General features: G+C 39.2%; 1 protein-coding gene across 1 annotated transcript in view; it reads left to right on the plus strand.

Moving 5' to 3' along the window:
- Nucleotides 1-23,838, plus strand: part of CTNNA1 (catenin alpha 1) — a 174,219-nt gene that overhangs the window by 42,442 nt on the left and 107,939 nt on the right. The window contains exons 4-6 of the mRNA XM_068980319.1: nt 14,247-14,413; nt 14,925-15,044; nt 22,933-23,202. Coding sequence (XP_068836420.1) covers nt 14,247-14,413; nt 14,925-15,044; nt 22,933-23,202 — 557 coding nt within the window. The remainder of the gene's footprint in view (nt 1-14,246; nt 14,414-14,924; nt 15,045-22,932; nt 23,203-23,838) is intronic.

Genomic DNA, 23,838 nt, shown 5'->3' on the forward strand with positions numbered 1-23,838 from the left:
ATCCTCTGCTATGGCATTGTGATTGGAAGCCATTCTTATGGTATGGCATGGGCTTTTGGGGATGAGAAGTTGTAAATAGGATATATGAGGAAGATGACAGATTTTTACAAACTTGGAGGAACTTCAGATTGGCTTAATTCCTGCCTTACCCCTCCCCTGGGGTCTCTCCCTCTCTTAATTCTAAAAATCAGATGGAAAAGCTAAAATATCCAGCTGTGCATGCATGTTAAGTCAGTTCAGTCATGTCCGACTCTGTGCAACCCCATGGACTGTAGCCCACCAGGCTCCTCTGTCCATGGGGTTCTCCAGGCAAAGAATACTGGAGTGGGTGGCCATCCCCTTCTCCAGGGGTATCTTCCCAACCCAGGGATTGAATCTGCATCTCTTACATCTGCTGCTTTGGCAGGTGGGTTTTTACCACTAGCATCACCTGGGAAGCCCCCAGCAAGGGGAACTATACCTTTGCTTGTAGTTATCACAAAAGGATCAGTTTTTACCACTTTGTGCGCTGTGGAGATTGGAGTGAAGGAGGCACGTCTTTTACTGCTTCATCACTACAAATTAAAAGTCAATTTTTCCTTCATCATTTAGGAACCTTGCTAACATGACCTTATTTCTGAAAATTAAGAAATGATTGATGGGAGAGCAATGACAACGTTCTGAATAGTTTTAAGAATTGGAGAAGGTAGGTGGGAAAGTGGAGGGGGCATGGAAATAATTGTTGAGCTTTGTATTTATTACATCATTTAATTTTCAAAACAGCCCAGTGTGGGTGGGAGATAGTATTCTGATTTTACAGAAGAGAAAACAGAGCTGAAGCAACCTGAAGTGAAGTGGTCACCCAGTCGTGTCTGATTCTTTGTGACCCCATGGACTATAGCCTGTCAGGCTCCTCCGTCCATGGGATTTTCCAGGCAAGAGTACTGAAGTGGGGTGCCATTGCCTTCTCCAGGGGATCTTCCCTACCCAGGGATCAAACCCGGGTCTCCTGCATTGTGGGGAGATGTTTTATCCTCTAAGCCACCAGGAAAACAACCTGAGATCACACCAAATAGCCAAGTTGGGATTCAGACCCAGTACAAATACCTTGTTTGCTCTATACCAGACAGTGTTCTGGGAGAAGTGTATATTCACTAACATAGCTACATCCTTTGTTTTAAAGGAGCAATATAATCTCTCATGATATCTCATGTTTCCTAGGCTTAAGTTAGAGAAAATAAGCCGGCTCTCTGTTTTTTTCTTTTCCTGTCTGTTTGTATGTGTGTGTGTGTCTGTTTCTCATACACCCACACTTTTCTAGCCTGTCCTTTCCCCATAATTTTTTATAAGTTAAGATTGCTTTGGAAGGAATTTACTCAAGGTATTTATTTGCCTCAGAAGGCCTTTATCTTGTCCTGTTCTAATGTTGAACTGTGGTTTTTAGTTTACTTTATTTACAGTTGCCCTTTGTTCTTGTTTTGAACTCCAGAGGAGCTTAACTTTTATCCCCAGTTTAGTTAGGGGAAAATGCCAGGGGATGGACTTATTGACAGATCTGTTTTTATGGTTGATGGAACAGTAGTAGTGCGTTCTCTTAAGTTCCATGTCCATTAAATCTTGGCTAATACGAGATGCCAAGTAGTAGGCTCTATAGACAGTTGAGTCACGGCTAGAAGACCCATCGATATTCTCAACCTTTACTGCTGACTATGTGAGCAGTCTGTCTCAGTTTTCCTAGTTTGCTTTTTTTGTGTATGGAGAGTGCATTTGGTAACTTTTACGTGTCTGCATTGTAAACTAATTGACAGTTACATTTTATTGTTTTTAACTTATTCTCATGTTCCTTTTATAGAGATGACCATTTAGCAGGAATTTGAGCCCGCTGTTGTAAAGCTAAAGGCATATTTTCATATTTGTTCCTTGTTTTGTGAGTAGAAAAAATTTGTATGTTTTAATCTATCATACAGTTTGTTTCCCATGTATATTTTCATTCCTAATAACGTATATTTAGCTATGAAGTTAAAGATTTGCCATTATGGTTGTGAGCTAAGAGAGATGAGGGTGGATATGAATGTATTTACTTTGCTTCTTCCTTTCAGTTCCACTTAACGTGTTACTTGACTTGATACTATTTTGGAATGATATCATGCTAGGGAATGAAATTGTTTAAGAGGAACTTGGGTTGGAATGAGAATTTGGAAAGAGGGGGTTACAGTGCAAAAAGAGATTAGAGCTGGGAATAAATTGGGGGATTATTACAGTGAGATTAAGTAATTAAAGTTAAATTTTAAGACTTTACACTTGTCCATTTGAATGTAAGCTAATAATAGTTTTGATTCATTTAGACGGTCTGTAACTTTAAGAATCTACTTTCAGTTCATCCTGTTTGACTTAGTCTGGGCCTTTAGTTCTTCCCACAGTTCTTTCATTTACCTCAGGTTAATTCCCTTTTTCATTTTCTGTAGCAGCTGCTTCAGAGTTTCTTCCACTCTCCTCAGACCCTCATTTCCATTTCCATCTTCAGTTTTTTAGGAGAGCTTCATTTACTGCCTCTGAGAAAACAGATTCTCTAGCAGTGCTAAACTTCATACTGCCAGGGAGCCTCTGCTTTCACTTCTCATCCAAGGGTACAAGAACTCCATGGCTCTCACTTCCTCCTGTGGTCCTGATTATGTATGTTCCCTGATCTAGAATCTTCATTCTTTAATATGTGTCTTTAGTGTCATTTTGCATCCTTTCCCTGCTCAATCTGACTGTAACTAATTCCAATAGTGATAAAAAGGATAGTATGCGAGTGCAGGCACTGTTCTAACCCCTCTGCTAAACGCTGGGTTTCATAAGCCTGGGAAGTTGATAGAGGCAGTTCTCACTTTGCATATATCCAGTATGCACAGGTTTGTTACCACAGTTTAGTATTACCAGTCCTCCAATAACATGGTTCAGATATTAGTGTATTAGCTGAGTGATTGCATAAAGTATAGACTTTGCTGCTAACTGTGAAGTGTACAAATCATTACATAAATAAAAGGTGTGCATCGAGATCACTGACGAATCATGTTCCTTCTTTCATGATCTGTTAGTGATTGATCACTGCAGCTATTCAGTTCATGCAATGTGTAGTTGCATTGTCTCCTTGTATCTCGGTGATAAGTCCACGTGAGCCATTTTATAAGAGAGCCTTGAAAGAGGGAATTTGCAAAGATGAAAGTGCAGCAAAGAAAGGAAAAGTAATAAATCCAAGTTACAGAAGGAATTTGCAGCCTGAGGAAATGTTGACAGTGTTGCTGTTTAAGAAAGTTTAGATACTCAGAGTAACTTTGTGAAGGCTAACTCTTAAGTGAGATAAGTAGTTATGATGAAAAGGATAATGATGTCCAAGAGGAAGTGATGTCATCAAAACCTTCACATTAAAAGGACTCTTGGAGATAGTTCATGACTGTGAAAGTGCAAAGGATAAAATGTTTGAAACTGATCCAGACTAGAAAGAAATAGGATAGTTTGTGAAGTGAGAAAAAAATGTTCACTCTGTATCATGTTGAAAAAGATGATCATTTTTCAAAAACTACTTTTGAGTAGTTTTCATACAAGGTAACATTTTAGTTCTCAGTGTTCATAATGTTTTAAGCTACATATTGAATAAATATTAGTTGTACTATTTTAGTTTAACTTCCCCTGTATGTATGTGTGTGTGTGTATAAGGAATAGTAAGCTTTTAACTGTTTGAGAGAAAAATTTGAAGATCACAAGACAGTTGTGATTTTTCCCATTGGTGATTAAGATCATATTGCATTGTTTCAGTTTGTGTGATCATTTTTATAGACCAGCACTACTGTGCAAAGTGAGGGTCACCTGTATTATTTGTTACACAACTGTGGAAACTGATCTGGTGAAGCTACAGTTTCTCTCTGACTTGCAAATCTGTGGTCATACTCTCTTCCATTCTACTGCTAATCCTGCACAAAATAAATTTTTTTGTTAATAGGCCGTTGATTTTTCTTCCTAGGAGCAGATCAGATTCTTCAAAGAGCAGTTTTATTTCTAACTGGTTCTATTACCCGTTAGATCTGGCTTTTGTACCTCCCCCAGTCCCTCTTCCTTATTACCTCCACTGGCTTTCTTGGCCTTCCAAGATCATTTTAGAGTTCATCTACCCTAGGGTCTTTACTTGATGTTTCCTCTGCCTGGAACGTTGCCTTGAGACAGCCACATCCCTCCTGTGCTGCATTTTTCAAGACTCCCCCAGTGTACCTTTTCATTGAGACCTTCCTGGATCCCCGTTTTAAATTGAATCTTACACCCCACTCTCTGTCCTTTCTGTTGCTGCCCCTCCATAATTGATTTATTTATTATGTTTGTTATCATTCCCTCTCATTAAATTGTAGGCTCCCTAGAGCCAGAAATTTTTGTCTGGTTAATTTCTATACCAAGTGCCTGGCTCATAGCAGGCACTCAGTAAACACTTGCTCAGAGAATGCAAGAATGCCCTTGAGGAACATTGTTGAACAGATTTGAATACTCAGGAAGTGCAATGAAGATCTTTTCTCTGTCTTCTCATTGTGTTTTGCCTAATGGTAATAATTCCTACCAACCGTGTATTATCTCCCAGTGCAAGGTAATAAAATGGGCCTTTTATATGTGTTATTGGTTGACCCTCACAGCAAGGAATTCTCTACATATTTCAAAGGAGGAAACAAGCTATGGAGTTCAGTCACACAGCTGGTAAGTGGCAGAGTCAGACCTTAAGCTAACCTCTAACTCCACAGTGTGTACACTTTCAGGTCACTGCATTTGATACTCTTCTTTGTCTTTGTTTATTGAGTCATAATTCACATACCACAAAATTCCCTCTTGTCAGGGATACAAATTCAGTGGTTTTTAAGTGTATTTACAAGGTTATACAGGCCATCGCCACTATGTGATTCCAGAACATTTTCATTACCCTAGAAAGAAACTTCAAACATATTAGCAGCTAGTAATCCTCAGTCTTCCTTTCTGCCCCAGCCCCTGGCAACCAGTGATAGTTTCTGTCTCTCTGGATTTACCTATTGTGAACATTTCATATAAGGGGAGTACTACAATATATGGCTTTTTGTGACAGGCCTCTTTCACTTTGCATAAGGCTTTGAGGGGTCGTCTGTGTTGTAGCATGTATCAGTATTTTATTCCTTTTTATGGCTAAATATTTGATTGTGGAGATGCACCACATTTTCTTTATCTATTAGTTGATGAGTGTTTGGATTGTTTCCATATGTCAACCGTTAAGAATAGTGCTTCTGTAAACATTCATACATTTGTTTTTGTGTAGGCATTTGTTTTCAGTTCTCTTGGGTATATACCTAGGAGTAGAATTGATGGATCACATGGTAATACATAGATAGCATCACTGACTCAGCGGACATGAATTTGAGTAAACTCTGAGAGATAGCGAAGGACAGGGAAGGCTGGCATGCTGCAGTCCGTGGGCTGGCAAAGAGTTGGACATGACTTAGAGACTGAACAACTATGGTAACTCTATATTTAACCTTTTGAGGAACTGCTAGTCTGTTTTCCAAAGTGGCTGTACTATTTTATATTCCCACCAATGGGCTATGAGAGTTCAAGTTTCCCTGTATCCTCATGAACATTTGTTGTTGTCTTTTTTAAAGATGGACAGAACTTAGCAACTAAACAGCAACAACAACAATCCTAGTAGATATGAAGTGATATTTCATGATTTTGACATGCTTTGCCCTTAGAGCAAATGAGATTGAGCATCTTTTCATGTGCTTATTAGCCATTTACATATCTTCTTTGTAGAGATGTGGTATAATTCCTTTGCCTATTTTAATTAGTTAATTTATTTTTGGCGACACCACACGGCATGTAGGATCTTAGTTCCTCCACCAGTGATTGAATCCATACCTCTTGCATTGGAAACTCGGAATCTTAACTACTGGACCACCAGGGAAGTCCCCCTTTGCTTATTTTAAATAGGATTTTTCGTATTTTTATTGTTGATTTTAAGAGCACCTTTTGTGGTACTCATTTTCCTTTTTTTAAATGATTTTTTGCTGTGCTGGGTCTTTGTTGCTGTGTGGGCTTTTCTGTAGTTGTGGTGAACTGGGGCTACTCCCTAGTTGCAGTGCGAGGGCTTCGCATTGCTTTGGCCTTTCGTTAAAGAGCATAGGCTCTAAGGCCTGTGGGCTTTAGGAGCTGTGGCTCCTGGGCTCTAGAGCACAAGCTCAATAGTTGTGGCACATGGGCTTAGTTGCTCTGTGGCATGTGGGCTCTTCCTGGATCAGGGATTGAACCTGTGGGAAACCCAAGACTTCTTTATGTCTTATTGGTACTTTGATCCTTATCAGTACCCCAAATTTTCTCCCATTCTATGGGTCTTTTTAGTTTTTTGAGCCTGTCCTTAAAAGCACAAACATTTACATTTTGATGATGTTCAGTTTGTTTCTTTTTTCTTCGTTGTTTGTACTTAAATGTGTTATATCTAAGAAACTATTGCCTAATTGGAGGTCTTGAAAACATATCAATGTTTTCTTCTAAGTGTTTTAAAATGTAGCTCTTAAATTTGGTTTTGATCTATTTTGAAAGTATATGATATGAGTTTGGGGGTCAGGCATCATTTTGTTGTATGTGAATATTCAGTTGTCCCAGCACTATTTGTTAAAAATATTTTTTCCCCTTTATTGAATTGTCTTGGCAGCCTTGTTGAAAATTAATTTATTATATTTCTGGATTCTCAATTCTCTTCTGATGATCTACATATATATATTTGACTTTGTTGACCACTTTCGTATGCAAATACTTCTTGATTTTGACAGTTCATCATCTTGGGTCTCCTTGCTTCTCTTGTCATAGAGTCTTCCTTCCCTTTCTCCTAAATCCACAGTCGTAAGGACTCCAGTTTTTTTAAAAAAATCTTCCCCGGTTCACGTGCACACATTTAGTATGCTCTGGCTCTCTTCTCCATCTCAGGACAGGTGTACCTTGAATTCTTTAAGTGATCTTCCATGCTTTCTTTTCCTTCACTCCTTTTTTTTGGTGGGAGTGCCATGCCAATGAGCTTGTGGAATTTTAGTTCCTTGTCAGGGATTGAACCAGATCTTCGGCAGTGAAAATGTAGAGTTGTCACCATTGGATTGCCAGGGAATTCCCTCCCTCACTCTTAATAATCAAGGGTTATCATATCATTTTACCCCAGCCTTTATAGTTTACTATTGCTCTTTCCTGGGCTCTTTCCCTGCCTGCCCCAGTTTATTTATTTTTATTTGGCTGCTCCAGGTCTCAATTATAGCAAACAGGATCTGTAGTATGTGGGATCTAGTTCCCTGACCAGGGATCAAACCTAGGCCCCCTGCATTACGAGCTTGGCGTCTCAGCCATCTGGACCAGCAGGGAAGTCCCCTTTCCTGGGCTCTTATTCTGGCTTTGTGATCCGTATCTCTGGCCAGGTTTATTATATGTTAGGTTGACTTGGATTTCCTTCTTTGGCTCAGGGATTCTTCTTTGTACTCTGTCTATGGCCTTCCACCCTCCATCATGTGATGCTTGCTTTTATACACATCCCTCATTTCCAATTTAGACTACTCAGCCCTCAAATACACCTTTTTATTGTATATACAACCTGTTTCGTGGTCCTAAGACCATAAGCATTAAGCATTACAAAGCCTGACTCTGTCATTTACTATTAGGTGACTTGGTTAAGTTAGTTAACTTGTCTAAACTTGAGTTGTCTCTTCTGTATAGAAGGGCTAATACCACTTACTTTTCGGTGGTGGATAGGATTAAATAAAATATGCGTAGTGTCATGGAGTGGACATTGAATAAATGTTAGATATTGGTATGTTGCTGTTCCTTTTGCTTGAGGTACTAACTCCCTTAACTCTGCTGCCCCAAATTCTTCCTGTCCTTTGACGGTAGATTCTATTTCAGAGTACTGTGTCTTCCATAAAACTGTTGCTGGCATTTCACTTATATCCCAACCTGGTCATTAGTGCTTCCTTTTTTGGCCCTATGCTATTTTATGCCTTTCTTAAAGCTTGTATGTTAAAAATGACACATAATTTCTGTATGATCATTTCTTTTCTGATTTATAAACTATTTAAAAGTAAGTCTTGCTCAGCTTCATATATCCCTGGCATTGGATTTGTTTTAGTGTGTAATAAGCTCTCAATAAATAGATGAAACTCTATTGCTTAATATTAAGGCAAATATCTTTTTTGCAAGACTAGAGATAACTTCGTATGTGAGTAAATAGCTTTTCCTAATGTATTCCCATAGCACCTTGTCCACAGGGCTATTTTAATTCTGGTTGCATTGTAATATTCCCTGTTTGTGGGCCCTTGAGTACAGATGCCTTGTTAATCAGCTTTTAATTGTTTGCTTGTCTGTCTTCCCCCTCCATAGAGCTCAAGGAGGACATGGGCTGTTTCTTGAGCACTGTATCACTGGCACCTAATATAGTTTTTGAAGTGCTCAAATATTTGTTGAATAAATAAATAAATGAATGATTGAGCACTCATTTTAAGTACCGTAAAATAACATTTTTGTTAAACATCCACGTAATTGTCATGTGTCTGTATCTTAGATCCAGGGAAACTTTTAACTATCAAATTCTTCATTGTGAATTATTTCTCACAATACACATAGACATATACACAGAGCTTGTCTTTACTCTTAATACTGTATGGTTTTTCTTAGCCTAATTAATATATGGATCTGAGGGTGAATTTGTTTCTGCCCTCCAAGAGTCTGTTTTCCCAGTCCTGTGGAAGTTCTGTAATCAAATCCACTGGCCTCCAAAGTCAAATTCCCTGGTAGTTCTCAGCCCCTTTGCCAGTCCCTAGGTTGGGAAATCTGTTGTGGGTTCTAGAACTTTCTTACCAGTATGAGAGAATTTCTTTGGTATAATTGTTCTGCAGTTTGTGGGTCATATGCTCAGCAGCTCGGTGGGGCTAATGGTAACCTCCTCCAAGAGGGCTTATGCCACACGCTGTGTGATCCAGGTCTGCTGCAGCCAGAGCCCTGTCCCTGCAGCAGGCCGCTGCTGATCCGTGCCTCCACAGGAGACACTAAAACCCTCAAAGGCAGGTCTGGCTTAGTTAGTCTCTGTGGGGTCTCTGGGTTCTGGTGTGCACAAAGTTTTGTTTGAGTTCTCTGAGCATCTCTGGTGGGTATGGGGTTTGATTCTAAACATGATTTCGCCCCTCTTGCCGTCTTGTTGGGGGTTCTCCTTTGCCCTTGCACGTGGGTTTTTTTTTTTTTTTGGTGGGACCCAGCATTCTCTGATAGATGGTTTTTTCAGCAGTGAGTTGCAGTTTGGGAGTTCTCCCAGGAGAAGGTGAGTGCATGTCCTTCTATTCCATCATCTTGTTAGTAAGACTTGCTTAACTTACCATGTTGTTATAAGACTGAGCCAGACTTGCTGTGAGTGTCCAGGAGTCTCTGGTGGAGGCCTGGGTCTACAGTGTCCTGCTGCAGGGTCAGGGGCAATGAATACAACAGTGCATGCTTTGAAGGAGGCCGCCATTACCTTCATTACCCCTACCATAGTTTGGCCTCAGGCCAAACAACAGGGAGGGAACATAGCCCCACTCATCAACAGAAAACTGGATTAAAGATTTACCAAGCATTAGAACAAGAGTCAGTTTCCCCTATAGCCAGTCTCTCTCATCAGGAAGCTTCCATAAACCTATTCTCCGTATCCATCAGAGGGCAGACAGAATGAAAACCACAATCACACAAAACTAACCAAACTGATCACATGGACCACAACCTTGTCTAACTCAATGAAACTATGAGCTGTGCTACGTAGGGGTACCCAAGACAGATGGGTCAGAGTGGAGAGTTCTGACAAAACGTGGTCCACTGAAGAAGGGAATGGCAAACCACTTCAGTATTCTTGCCTTGAGAACCCCATGAACAGTATGACAAGACAAAGATAGGAATCTGAAAGATGAACTCCCCAGGTCGGTAGGTGCCCCATAAGCTACTGGAGAAGAGTGGAGAAATAACTCCAGAAAGAATGAAGAGATGGAGCCAAAGTGAAAACAGTATCCAGTTGTGGATGTGACTGGTGATGGAAGTCAAGTCTGATGCTGTAAAGAACAGTATTACATAGGAACCTGGAGTGTTAGGTCCATGAATTAAGGTAAATTGGAGATGATCAGACAGGAGCTGGAAAGAGTGAACATCGACATTTTAGGAATTAGTGAACTAAAATGGACGGGAATGGGCGAATTTAATTCAGATGACTGTGGTCAAAAATCCCTTAGAAGAAATGGAGTACCCTCATAGAAAACATGAGTCTGAAATGCAGTGCTTGGGTTCCAAATCTCAAAAACGACAGAGTGATCTCTGTTTGTTTCCAAGGCAAACCATTCAATGTCACAGTAATCCAAGTCTATGCCTCAACCGCAAATGTTGAAGAAGCTGAAGTTGAAAGGTTCTGTGAAGACCTACAAGACCTTCTAGAACTAACACCAAAAAATGATGTCCTTTTCATCATAGAGGACTGGAATGCAAAAGTGGGAAGTCAGGAGATACCTGGAGTAACAGACAGGTTTAGTCTTGGAGTAAAAAATGAAGCAGGGCAAAGGTTAACAGCATTTTGCCAAGAGAAGGCACTGGTCATAGCAAATACCCTCTTCCAAAAACACGAGAAGACTCTACACATGGTTATCACCAGATGATCAAAACCGAAATCAAATTGATTATATTCTTTGCAGCCACAGATGGAGAAGCATTATAGAGTCAGCAAAAACAAGACCAGAGGCTGATGAGGCTCAGATCATGAGCTCTTTATTGCAAAATTCAGACTTAAATTGAAGAAAGTAGGGAAAACCACTAGACCGTTGAGGTATGACCTAAATAAAATCCCTTATGATTATACAGCAGAAGTGAGAAATAGATTTCAGGGATTAGATCTGATAGACAGAGTGCCTGAAGAACTATGGATGGAGATTCGTGACATTGTACAGGAGGCAGGGATCAAGACCATCTCCAAGAAGAAGAAATGCAAAAATGCAAATTGGTTGTCTGAGGAGGCCTCACAAATAGCTGAGAAAAGAGAAGCTGAAGGCAAAGAGGAAAAGAAAAGATACACCCATATGAATGCAGAGTTCCAAAGAATAGCAAGGAGAGCTAAGAAAGCCTTCCTCAGTGATCAATGCAGAGAAATAGAGGAAAACAATATAATGGGAAAGACTAGAGATCTCTTCAAGAAAATTAGATACATTTCATGCAAAAATGGGCCCAATAAAGGACAGTAATGGTATGGACCTTACAGAAGCAGAAGAGATTAAGAAGAGGTGGCAAGAATACACAGAAGAAATATACAAAAAAAGATCTTAATGAGATGGATAACCACAGTGGTGTGATCACTCACCTAGAGCCAGACATCCTGGAGTGGGAAGACAGGTGGGCCTTAGGAAGCATCACTGTGAACAAAGCTAGTGGAGGTGATGGAATTCCAGTAGAGCTATTTCACATCCTGAAAGATGATGCTGTGAAAGTCCTGCACTAATATGCCAGCAAATTTGGAAAACTCAGTAGTGGCAACAGGACTGGAAAAGTTCAGTTTTCATTCCACTCCCAAAGACAGGCAATGCCAAAGAATGCTCAAACTACCACACAATTTCCCTCATCTCACCATGCTAGCAAAGCAGTGCTCACAATTCTCCAAGCCCGGCTTCAGTAGTACATGAACCAAGAACTTCCAGATGATCAAGCTGGATTTAGAAAATGCAGAGGAACCAGAGATCAAATTGCCAACATCTGTTGGATCACTGAAAAACAAGAGAGTTCCAGAGAAACATCTACTCTGCTTTATTGACTACGTCAAAGCCTCTGACTGTGTGGATCACAACAAACTGTGGAAAATTCTTAAAGAGATGGGAATACCACTCTATGGGCATACCATCCTGAATGTGCCCGATCTTGTCTGATCTTGGAAGCTAAGCAGGGTCGGGCCTGGTTAGTACTTGGATGGGAGATGGGAATACCAGACCACCTGCCTCCTGAGAAATCTGTTTGCAGGTCAAGAAGCAACAGTTAGACCCAAACATGGAACAACGGAGTGGTTCCAGATTGGGAAAGGAGTACATCAAGGCTGTATCTTGTTACCCTGTTTATTTAACTTATATGCAGAGTACATCATGTGCAATGCTGGGCTGGATAAAGCACAAGCTGGAATTCAGATTACCAGGAGAAATACCAAAAACCTCAGATGACACCACCCTTACGGCAGAAAGTGAAGAGGAACTAAAGAGCCTCTTGATGAAAGTGAAAGAGGAGAGTGAAAAAGCTGGCTTAAAACTCAGCATTCAAAAATGAAGATCATGATATCCGGTCCCATCACTTCATGGCACATAGGTGGGAAACAATGGAAACAGTGAGAGACTTATTTTCTTGGGTTCCAAAGTCACCACAGATGGTGACTGGAGCCATGAAATTAAAAGACGCTTGCTCCTTGGAAGAAAAGCTGTGACCAACCTAGACAGCTTATTAAAAAGCAGAGACATATACTTTGCAGACAAAGGTCCATCTAATCAAAGCTACGGTTTTTCCAGTAGTCATGTATGGATGTGAGAGTTGGACCATAAAGAAAGCTGAGTGCCTAATAATTGATGCTTTTTAACTATGGTGTTGGAGAAGACCCTTGTGAGTCTCTAGGACAGCAAGGAGATCAAACCAGTCAATTCTAAAGGAAATCAGCCCTGAACATACATTGGAAGGACTGTTGCTGAAGCTTGAAGCTCCAATACTTTGGCCACCTGATTTGAAGAACTGACTCATTGGAAAAGACTCTAGTGCTGGGAAAGATTGAAGGCAGAAGAAGGGGACGAAAGAGGATCAGACGGTTGGATGGCATCACTGACTTGATGGACATGAGTTTGTGCAACCTCTGGGAGTTAGTGACGGACAGGGAAGCCTGGTGTACTGCAGTCGATGAGGTCGCAGAGAGTCGGACATGACTGAGCGACTGAACTGAGGGTGAATTTAACTCCCCCGCTAAAGCTCGTATTCTACAACTAAAATTTTGATAGTTAAGAGAAGTTTTGTAGGTCTCCTCAGAATTAGCGTGGCTTCATGAGAGTGTGCTTTTTTACATTTATGGAAGAGATAAGAGAGTGACTAGCCTTTAGGCTTTAATCTGAAGTGGACACGTTCAGTTGATGGAGGGAGTAATTGCTTTTCCAGGAATCCAAAGATAGTCACCATAGAGAGGAACAGGCCCTGGCTCTTCTGCTACTTCCAACTATAAGAAAAGAGAAAACGATAAGCAGCTTAAATGATTATTATTAGAAACACATAACAAAAAAGTATAAGTTACTTTACAAGTTTCTAGGAAATGTTAGAACTTCTTAGCATTGTTGAAGGTGGGATTGTATAAGCTGGATATTCCTCATAACTAGTAAAATGTATATATTTTTAGGTTAATTTTTAAAGTTATGAATATGATATCTGTTACAGAAAATGTTTTTATAAATACAGAATAATGTAGAATTAGATTGTATCTTATATAATTATTTGTGTTTTTACTCCAATCTTTTCCCTTTTTTTAAAAGCACAGATTATATGCATTTATCATTTCATCTTTTTTCTGTTGAAGATTTCATAAACTTTAACATTTTTCATATATATGTTAATATTTGCATACTAGTCAATTGTAGGCTTTACCATAATTTACTTAACTAGATACTTGCTTGGGCATTTGAACTGTTGGAATTGTTTTGCTATGAGGAAGATGAATGAGTCCGTGACCAGCTCTTGTCTTTTCACATACCAGTGAGTTTCTGTTTGAACTCTATGTATTAGATAGTTGAAATGCCTAATGAGGTGTGGTGTTCCTTCATAATGGTTGCTATGTTTCTGTATCATTCTTTGGATGTGCGGGTAGATTGTGTTAGATCCATTTTTTTCTTCCCATTCAAATCTTGAATTTTTTTCCCTATAGGATACATACAGTGGTCCTTTTTGGAAAGGAGTATTACTAGATCAATGGAAAGAAGTATTTTTTTCTTATTGGAAAGAAGTATTTTTCAGGCTTTTGATATGTAGTGCTAAATCACTTTGCAGATACTGTGCTTTTACCAGGAATATATGCGGTTGCTTGTCTTAGTGACAGCTAGAAGACAAATGCAAGAGGAAAATAGCAGAAATGAAAATCCTTAAATTCTGTGTATGAATATACAAAGTTTGAATTATCGTTTTTTAAAATGTAGACCAGTTATTTGGTTCATTCCTGCTGAGTTTATTTTCCATCTGCAAAACAGGTGATTTGATGAAGAGTGCTGCAGGAGAGTTTGCAGATGATCCCTGCTCTTCTGTGAAGCGTGGCAACATGGTTCGGGCAGCTCGGGCTTTGCTCTCTGCTGTTACCCGGCTGCTTATTTTGGCTGACATGGCAGATGTCTACAAATTACTTGTTCAGCTGAAACTTGTAAGTACAGGCTGATGTCTGTAATTTGTTCTATTACAGTGAGGCTGCTGCTGGCCACACTTAGTTCAGCATTCCTTAGGATTTGGTTTGGTTATGAACTTGGTTTACCTAAGTGGACCAGGAATGTTTTTAATTTCCACTTGCTCCTCTATTCCACGTGGACATCATACTGGCTGTGCTGTGGGCCTATGTTGTCTTTGTAGAAAAGGTATTGTTTTTGACTTCTTCACTTTTTGTGGTAGTGATTAAGCATTTCTTTGTACCAGTAGAGTTCCAGAGTTGAGAAATCAAGATATGGTAAATTACATCCTTTTACATGAAAGCCAAAACAATACAGTCTTTTCCTACCTCCCGTAAAACTCCCATGTGGTACCTGCCCAAATGTAAATTTAAAGAGGAAGTTTGGATTATTATCTGAGTAGCTGTTGAAAGGAATAAAAAGTTCTAGATCTTCTTTATGTACAGACTTGTATTGTTGAGAATTTTTCTTTTGTGGGGTTTTGTTTTATAGGTAGAAGATGGTATCTTGAAACTGAGGAATGCTGGCACTGAACAGGACTTGGGAATACAGTATAAAGCCCTGAAACCTGAAGTGGATAAACTGAACATTATGGCAGCCAAAAGACAACAGGTACGGTCATGATTTGGGGATATATTTAAGTTGTTTGTATTATTACCTAGTGGGAAAAATCCATTTAACCTAAGTCTTCAAAAGGTGCCAATATCTCCTTCTTCTAATATAGTTCCATTAAGACATTTAGTTTATGATGTGTCCTTCAGTAACTAAAGTTAGAATTAGGTTGTATCCATATTATGCTCCTGTTTTGATTCTTGTGAAAATTTTACTTCAGGTACCTTAGCAGTTTGCAGTAGCATTCGGAGAAGTGATACGCCTTTCTTCTCTGTGTTCAAGGATGAACTTGAGTTGATGGTGAAATTTAATTCAGACTTCTAAAAATCCGGTCAAAAATATATTGGAATTCTATATCAGAAAGTACCTTGCCCTCCATATTTTGTAACTTTTAAGTATTTCTTATCATTTGTTATTACTAGATTTTATAGTATTAGGAATTTATGTTGTGTGACATGTGGATCAGTGTTCCTATTTTTCCAGCTTTTGCTCACCCTTTGGTGTTTCGCTCTTGGGATGCTTGAAGTCTTCCTGTGCCCTTTCTATTGGATGCTGTGTGTTAGATGCATGTTCTCTAGAGGGGATACATGTGTCACCTTCTGACTCTAATAACTTGCACAGCCCTGATTAAGCTTGTGCTATTCTTATTTCTTAAAAGTCCTGAAAAGATGAATTCTTATTATTGTTAGCTGATACCTATATTGGTTAGGATAATTTTGCACTGCAGTTTACAGAAAACCGAGCTCCTAAATTGCATGAACATTGGGGGGTTTATTTTCTCACTGATGAGAAGCCCCAGGATAGGTTAAGTGACTTTAGGGTTGTTAAATTTAAAGGTTTTACAAGTATCATCAAGGTTTCCATGTCTTTACATTTTCCAGCAGTGCCATCTTCAGTGTGCGTCACTGAAGAGGCTGTAGGCATGGCATTTGCACACAGTCGGTATGTCCAGTGAGAAAAGAAAACGTTGTTTCTTCCATATGTCTCTCTGAATAAGCAAATGATCTAGAAGCCTTTAACAGATTTGCCCTAAATAATGGATTGTATAATGTGCCCATTCCTTACTGATCATTGGAAAGAGGAAAGCAGTTAACTATATCTGACTCGGGGTAATGAAAATCTCCTTTCTGCTGTGACAGGGTAGACCTTCCTGAGAACAGGAACATTCAACAAGAGCGCTCTGACAGGCATGAGGAAAATGGGGTCCATAATGTAAATGTTCAGTATATTACAGCTTCAGCTTTGGAGACTTAGACTTTGATTTGGTTACATTAACATTAGAATAAAAATTGAGAAGATTGAATTAAATAATGTATGTGAAGTATTTAATATAGCACCAGATTCTTAGTAGGCCCTCAGCAGTGGGCAGTTGGTGAATAGTAGTTACTGCTCATATTTCAAGCTATAAGATGTGATCAGACTGAATCTGCACATACGGGATCCTGATTTTACATTTCCAGTACTTAGTATTATACATGATAATATAGCTGGATTTGTTGTATTGCCTGAGTAATTTAGTTAATGTAGGCTCAGTGCACTTTTATCATTTGTCCTTGAATTAGCTTATGTCTCTATCACATAAATCACAATTATTTTTTTCTTTTTGCTGGACCTGTTTAATCCTAAGAAGAACTTGTTGTATGATAGTGTGGTTATTCTATAAATATGGCAAGCTGCCAAAATTATGTTCACAATTGATTTTACTGGATGTTCTTGATATAAGTTCTCTTTTGAATATGTGAAATAAATGTTATATTTTAAAAATAGTTTGATGAATAGTCCTACTCTCTTAAAACCTAGTCTGATCTTGATTTATGAAGACTTACTATTATTTGAGGAAAGTGAGAATATTTAGACTGACACTATTGCATATCTTTCAAAATGGTGGAATAAGTAAATTAATGATGTTCTTGAGATAAACACAGTAATAGTCCAGAATTTTGTATGCTACTGGAGAAATGTACTGGAGAAAAATGTTACCTGAGTTTTAATTCTGTGTGCTTTGAGTCCATGAAAAGTTCCTTAATTATAAGTCCCTGATGTTTTAAAAAAAAAAAAAAACACTTCCCAAATAAGATGTCATAGAAATCTTGAAGTTACTCGTTAATGTGCCAGAAGATCTTCTATAAGCCCCTCCATATCTGTTTTCTGCCCTTGATTACCCTACTCTCTGCCCCAGGAGCCTAACCTGTCTACAGGACTGCATCCAGTGGCTTCTTTCCCCTCTGGCTTCTGGTTGGGTTGGCTAGTGGGAGCACCATTAGGAGATCAGAGGGCAGTGAACTGGGGTTTATCCCTACCTCCTGGTTGTCCTTGGTGGCTAAATGTCATAGCCTCTTTTGGGTTGTGTTCTCCCGCTGCCTGATTCCCAGGTTTCTGGTAACTGCTGTCTCATTTCGTCTCTTTGGGCCCAAGTGACCTAATAGCCTGTGGTTTTTCTGTACTTTATCTCCATAATTTTGTAACATAGTCTCTCAACATCTTTGAATTACCTAGTTTGATCTTACCATATGTTTTCTGCTGGTATCTTGAGTGATAGATTCTAAAGTTTGTCTTGGGTTTGTAGTATTTCCTGGTCACTTACAGTTTTCCTTGGGCCTGATTATTTAACCTTTATCCTCCTACAGTAGAATGTGTTGAATAGGTTGGCTATGGGTGCCTGTGTGCCCCTGATCATAATACAACCTATTATAGGGCCTGGGGTTTGGTGTGTATTTCTTGAAACTAATGGAAAAGGTCAGTTTTCATTCCAATCCCAAAAAAAGGCAATGCCAAAGAATGCTCAAACTACCGCACAATTGCACTCATCTCACACGCTAGTAAAGTAATGCTTAAAATTCTCGAAGCCAGGCTTCAGCAGTATGTGAGCCATGAACTTCCAGATGTTCAAGCTGGTTTTAGAAAAGGCAGAGGAACCAGCAATCAAATTGCCAACATCCGCTGGATCATGGAAAAAGCAAGAGAGTTCCAGTAAAACATCTGTTTCTGCTTTATTGACTATGCCAAAGCCTTTGACTGTGTGGATCACAATAAATTGTGGAAAATTCTGAAAGAGATGGGAGTACATCATGAGAAACGCTGGGCTGGAAGAAGCACAAGCTGGAATCAAGATTGCCTGGAGAAATATCAATCACCTCAGATATGCAGATGATACCACTCTTTTGGCAGAAAGTGAAGAGGAACTAAAAAGCCTCTTGATGAAAGTGAAAGTGGAGAGTGAAAAAGTTGGCTTAAAGCTCAACATTCAGAAAACAAAGATCATGGCATCTGGTTCCATCACTTCATGGGAAATAGATGGGGAAACAGTGGCTGACTTTATTTTTTTGGGCTCCAAAATCACTGCAGACACTGATAGCAGCCATTAAATTAAAAGATGCTTACTCCTTGGAAGGAAAGTTATGACCAACCTAGATAGCATATTGAAAAGCCGAGATATTACTTTGCCAGCAAAGGTCCATCTAGTCAAGGGTATGGTTTTTCCAGTGGTCATGTATGGATATGAGAGTTGGACTGTGAAGAAAGCTGAGTGCTGAAGAATTGATGCTTTTGAACTGTGGTGTTGGAGAAGACTCTTGAGAATCCCTTGGACTGCAAGGAGATCCAACCAGTCCATTCTAAAGGAGATCAGTCCTGGGTGTTCATTGGAAGGACTGATGCCGAAGCTGAAACTCCCAATACGTTGGCCACCTCATGCGAAGAATTGACTCATTGGAAAAGACTCTGATGCTGGGAAAGATTGAGGGCAGGAGGAGAAGGGGACAACAGAAGATGAGATGGCTGGATGGCATCACCGACTCGATGGACATGAGTTTGAGTGAACTCTGGGAGTTGGTGATGGACAGGGAGGCCTGGCATGCTGCGACTCATGGGGTTGCAAAGAGTTGGACACGACTGAGTGACTGAACTGAACTGAATGCTTTTCTTGGGAATTAAATAGCAATTCATTTTATCCTAATGTGCCAGCCTGGTGGAATCTTCACTCTCTGTTTTAGGTACTTTCCACTGGCCTCCTTTAGTTACTGGTCACAGTTTTCCACACTTTGTGTTTTCTGGCAGAATTCTTCTACTGCTGTGTGCTTAGTATCCTAGTCTGTTTTCACCTTTGACCTTTCTTTCTCTCCCCAGGTGTGGTATGTAATAGTTCACTTCCTCATCAAGCCTTTTATCTTTAGAGGTAACCCTAGTCCAGAAAAGGGATTTCCTCATGAGCAGTATTTGGATATGATATGCATACTTGGCTGCTTTAGCTCCCCTGTACCATTTTAGCAACAGCCACCCAGTGAGGAAATGCTGAACCTTATAAGGTGTACAGGAGCTCTGGAATTTACCAGTTTGTCATTAAGGGTTTTTTGGAACATGGTGTAGGGCTGAGGATGGTGTTGAAAATAATAGTGAATAACTTTCAAAAGGTGTTTACTATGCACTAAACACTGTTATAAGCACTTTGTAAGGACAAATTTGTTTAATCCTCACAAAAGTAGTGTAAAGTAGATCCTATAATTGATCAGATGTTAATTTTATAGATGGAGGAACTGTAGTGTAGCGAGGTTAATTAATTTGGCACGGACATTCATCTAGAAGTGGTAGAGCCACTTTTGAACCTAGGCTGTATGGCTCCAGAAGACAGGCATATTGTTTAATCTGCTACTGTAATTCCTAGTGCCTAGAACACTGCCTAGATACAATAGTGTTCAATAAATACATGTTTAACAAATGAGAGAAAAACCTCATTTTGCTGTACTGCAGATCCATCTGGAATGGGATTCTGTGTGTGTCTGTAATCTGTTACTTTCTTGGGCTAGAACATCATTTGCTGAGTAGAAGTTTTGAATTTCTATTAGACTGGCTGCAGACTCTTCTTTGACTGTCAGGGTGAAATAGATGCTAGGGGTAAGGATCTGCCATAGCACCGACGCTGGTTTTTCTGAGGAGGACTACTTCTGCCTTACATTGTCAGCTCTGCCTCCCTAAAATGCTAAAGATGGACTACTTTGATGTTTACGTTCCACCCACCCAGGTACACGAGCTTGTTGAGATAGGTTTGTTAAAAACATAGTGCTTCTTACCTAGTCTGTCAACTCTGATTTTCGTGATTATTTTTCTGAAAGTGTGAACAAATTGGTAACGGATAATATTGCCACTGTCTGTTTTATGTGTAAATCATGTGGACTGGATGGGTTTGACCATGGACAATTTTTTAAGTGTTGTCATTTGAATCCAAGAGAAGACATCTGATCAAAAGTAATTATGGCTGCAATTTTATATTGTTAAGAGGGACATGAGAGGAAATTGTCATTTGAATTTTTGGATCTTGGTTAGAAAGTGTTCTGGATTGCTTAGAACTTAGCTTCTGTTTCTTGGTTACTTGTGTGATGGTTAGTTCAAATTACTTTGGAAGGAGTCATTTCCACTTTGTTTTGTTTGTTCCTGAGTTTGTTTGGTCACACTGGGGAATTAAGCCTAAAGTAGACCAAGGAACTCTAATTTTGTATGTAATCTATTAAATTGCTTAATAGTTTGTCCCCCCCCCCCATTAATCTGGATTACTTACCAGCCCCCTGTATCTTATTTTTGGCTGCATTGGATTTTAGTTGCAGGATGTGGGATCTAGTTTCCTGACCAGGGATCAGACCTGAATTGGGAGCATGGAGTCTCAGCCACTGGACCACCAGGGAAGTCCTAGCACTGTTTTGAAAAGTATTCTTATGATTGATCATTTTTCTTATTACAGTAACTAGTGCTGCCTTGTGATAGTGTCTGTTTTCCTATCTTTACTTAAAATCTAGTTCTTTATGCTATGGCAGAAGCACTTCAAAAAGAGAGAAGCTAGAACAGTTTAGCAGTTAGGACAAATGATGGTAGCTGTCATTTTCATCATAGATTAGAATGCATCCTCCTTGCTTGTAAAAAGAAGTCTGTCAAAGATACGTTGTGGTGAGGGCAAGATATTCAGAAAATGCCACACAGCACGTGTAAGCCTAGCCCTTTGTCGTAGCTTGAGTCTTAAAATGATCACCCTCTAAGTCCATGGTGTCCTTTTTGAGTATTGAACTTCATGTAGTCTTTGGGAAGGTAGGAATTTATCATACCAGGCTGGGAAGTAGCTCTAGGAAACTTAACGTGTTGAACAGGAATTGTGGCACCTATTGTATAACTTTGGGTGACCACAAGTGTCTTTGCTAACCTTTGTAAAAGACTATGGTGATTTAGGCTGTGGATACTTAAGAAGTATCCACAAAGTTAATTGCAAACTGTTTCTATAAAATAGAGGATATTATAAAGGCAAATGCCTTCTTAGAAAGCGTAAAAGTCCCTGAGGTTGTGGTGAGGGAAGACACTTAGGAAATGCCACACAGAACATGTGCACCAGCTGTTTAAGCATAATGATGAGCCTCAACCCCCTGTCATAGCTTGAGTCTTGAAATGATCACTGGTAATCAAAATCCACAGGGTCCTGTTTCTGAATATTTAGCCTAATGTATTATGCTACAGGGCATTTGAAGTGCCATGAGCTATTACTTGCAAATTCATATTCCAAATGAGAAAAGAATTCTAGCAGGAAAAGTAAGCTGTCATATTGTACAAAGTTTCAATAAAGATGCAAACCTAAAACATAGTGAGATGAAGTTTCAGAAAAAAGCCAGTTTGGTGTCTCTAATGCTTAATTAGGAACTCATTTAGAAAGATGACCCATAAACAGTTAAGTCAGACTTTAAATTGAGTAATTGACTTTGCCCTTTCTAAGTCGGTTTTCTCTTACTGTTTACACGTGTTGTACTTAATTTAAAAACATTTAAATTATACTCTAGGTCTCAGTTGATGACATTAATATTGAAATTCTAGGATCACACATAAAATAGTTGAAACAGTTGGTGGTCAGTTATGGTTATCACTTACATTTTTCTTCTGTGGTGGCAAATCCACATTTACTGAAGACTTAGTTTTCTCTGAGTAATTGCAGTAATACAGGAATACCAGAAGTACTCCCTTCCCATCTAATTTATTGTTGGTATCACTTAGCATATTCACCCAGTTTACCAAGCAAATGCTGGTAGTTGAAACCATGTTAGGAACCTCAAATCATTTTAACTGTGGATTATAATTATGGGATAGAGGAAATTGAGAAAGAATAGTTCACCTAAGACTGCATGTCTATAGAGTATTATAGTGAAATATTAATACAAACCTTTTGGGTTAAAGTCATGGAGTCCATGGACTTCAGATTTATGCCCTAATAATCTGGGTCCTAAGGTGGTCTTTGGGATGGGAAAGGGGAAACAAGATGTTCTGTACTTGGGAGAACAGCCTTCCATATCCTCACCTGGCTGGTTTGAGTAGTTTGTGGTTTTGAGATATCTGTGGTATCTCATCCCAAATTTCACAAAACTCTCTCAGTGAACTTTTATAACTTAATAAAAAAGAAGTCCTCTTAATAAATTTTGCTGTATTTAAATGTCTCTTTATTTTTTGTATTTTAGTTGAAATAGGTATATCCATCTTAATAAGGTTGTAATCAAGATGCTCATTTTCATGGTTTTGTTTTTTATTAGTGCTCTTCTAGATGCCTTACATGCATTGTTCCATTTAATCCTCAAGGAATTTGTAAGAGAACAAAATACTGCTCCTATTTTACAGAAGGAGAAAGTGAGTATGGAGAGTTTAAATAGGATCATAATAGTAAAAACTAGAGCTGGAGATTGAAAATCAGGTCTTTGTGTTTTGGGAAAGTTTAAACTCTCAGCTACTAAGTCATACTGTGACCTTTGTGATGAACTTTCAAGCCAAACTGTTAATGGAAATAACATCTAATTAGCAGAAATTCTAACTTTGTAGAATTCACTGTCAAATTTGTATGAATAGAACCCATATTCTTGTGTTACTTTTGTAGGAACTGAAAGATGTGGGCCATCGTGATCAGATGGCTGCAGCCAGAGGAATCCTGCAGAAAAATGTTCCAATCCTCTATACTGCATCCCAGGCATGCCTACAGCACCCTGACGTTGCAGCCTACAAGGCCAACAGAGACCTGATATACAAGCAGCTGCAACAGGCAGTCACAGGAATTTCTAATGCAGCCCAGGCCACTGCATCAGATGATGCCTCTCAGCACCCGGGTGGAGGAGGAGGAGAACTGGCATATGCCCTCAATAACTTTGATGTAAGTTATACTTGGGATGAGACTTCAGGCTCTTGATGATCCCTCAAAGTTAACAGATTTGTGGGGAAATGTGATTAAGATTTTTCATGATTGCTTGATTTCGACTTAGATTCGTAGTGTAAATTGAAAGAAATTTTATGAACCATCAGTCAACTTGATCTTGGCCTAAAGCATTTATCTTTTCTTCCCCCTCCCCGCCTGTCCCTTTTCACCATCCCTTCTCTTTTCTTTTTTAGTTTTAGTTAAACTTCTGAATTTTTGTAATGCAACTTGTGTTTCCTTATAGGTCATTCTTTAGATATGAATTCAATTCATTTCAACCAAGATTTTAACCTTCTGGGAGATGTAAACCTATGGAAGATATAGAAGCAAAGTGCACTTAGGCTGTGTGCTCCAGATACTCACAGTCTAGTGAGAGTTATAGACACATCATAAATGACTACAGCAAAAGTGCTGTCATCTTAATCTTATTTGCCTAGACACACTTCTCAATAACTAAATTGTAATAAAGACAAAATTGAATCAAGTGGGAGCAAATTTAGAATTAAAATACTTTGTTAGCATAATGCCATATAATCACTTTTTATAAATGATGCCCAGATATGTTCTGTGTATATATTCTGTGCACATACTATC

This window comes from Capricornis sumatraensis, chromosome 9, assembly GCF_032405125.1.
Source record: "Capricornis sumatraensis isolate serow.1 chromosome 9, serow.2, whole genome shotgun sequence".
In the NCBI taxonomy this organism is placed as follows: Eukaryota; Metazoa; Chordata; class Mammalia; order Artiodactyla; family Bovidae; genus Capricornis; species Capricornis sumatraensis.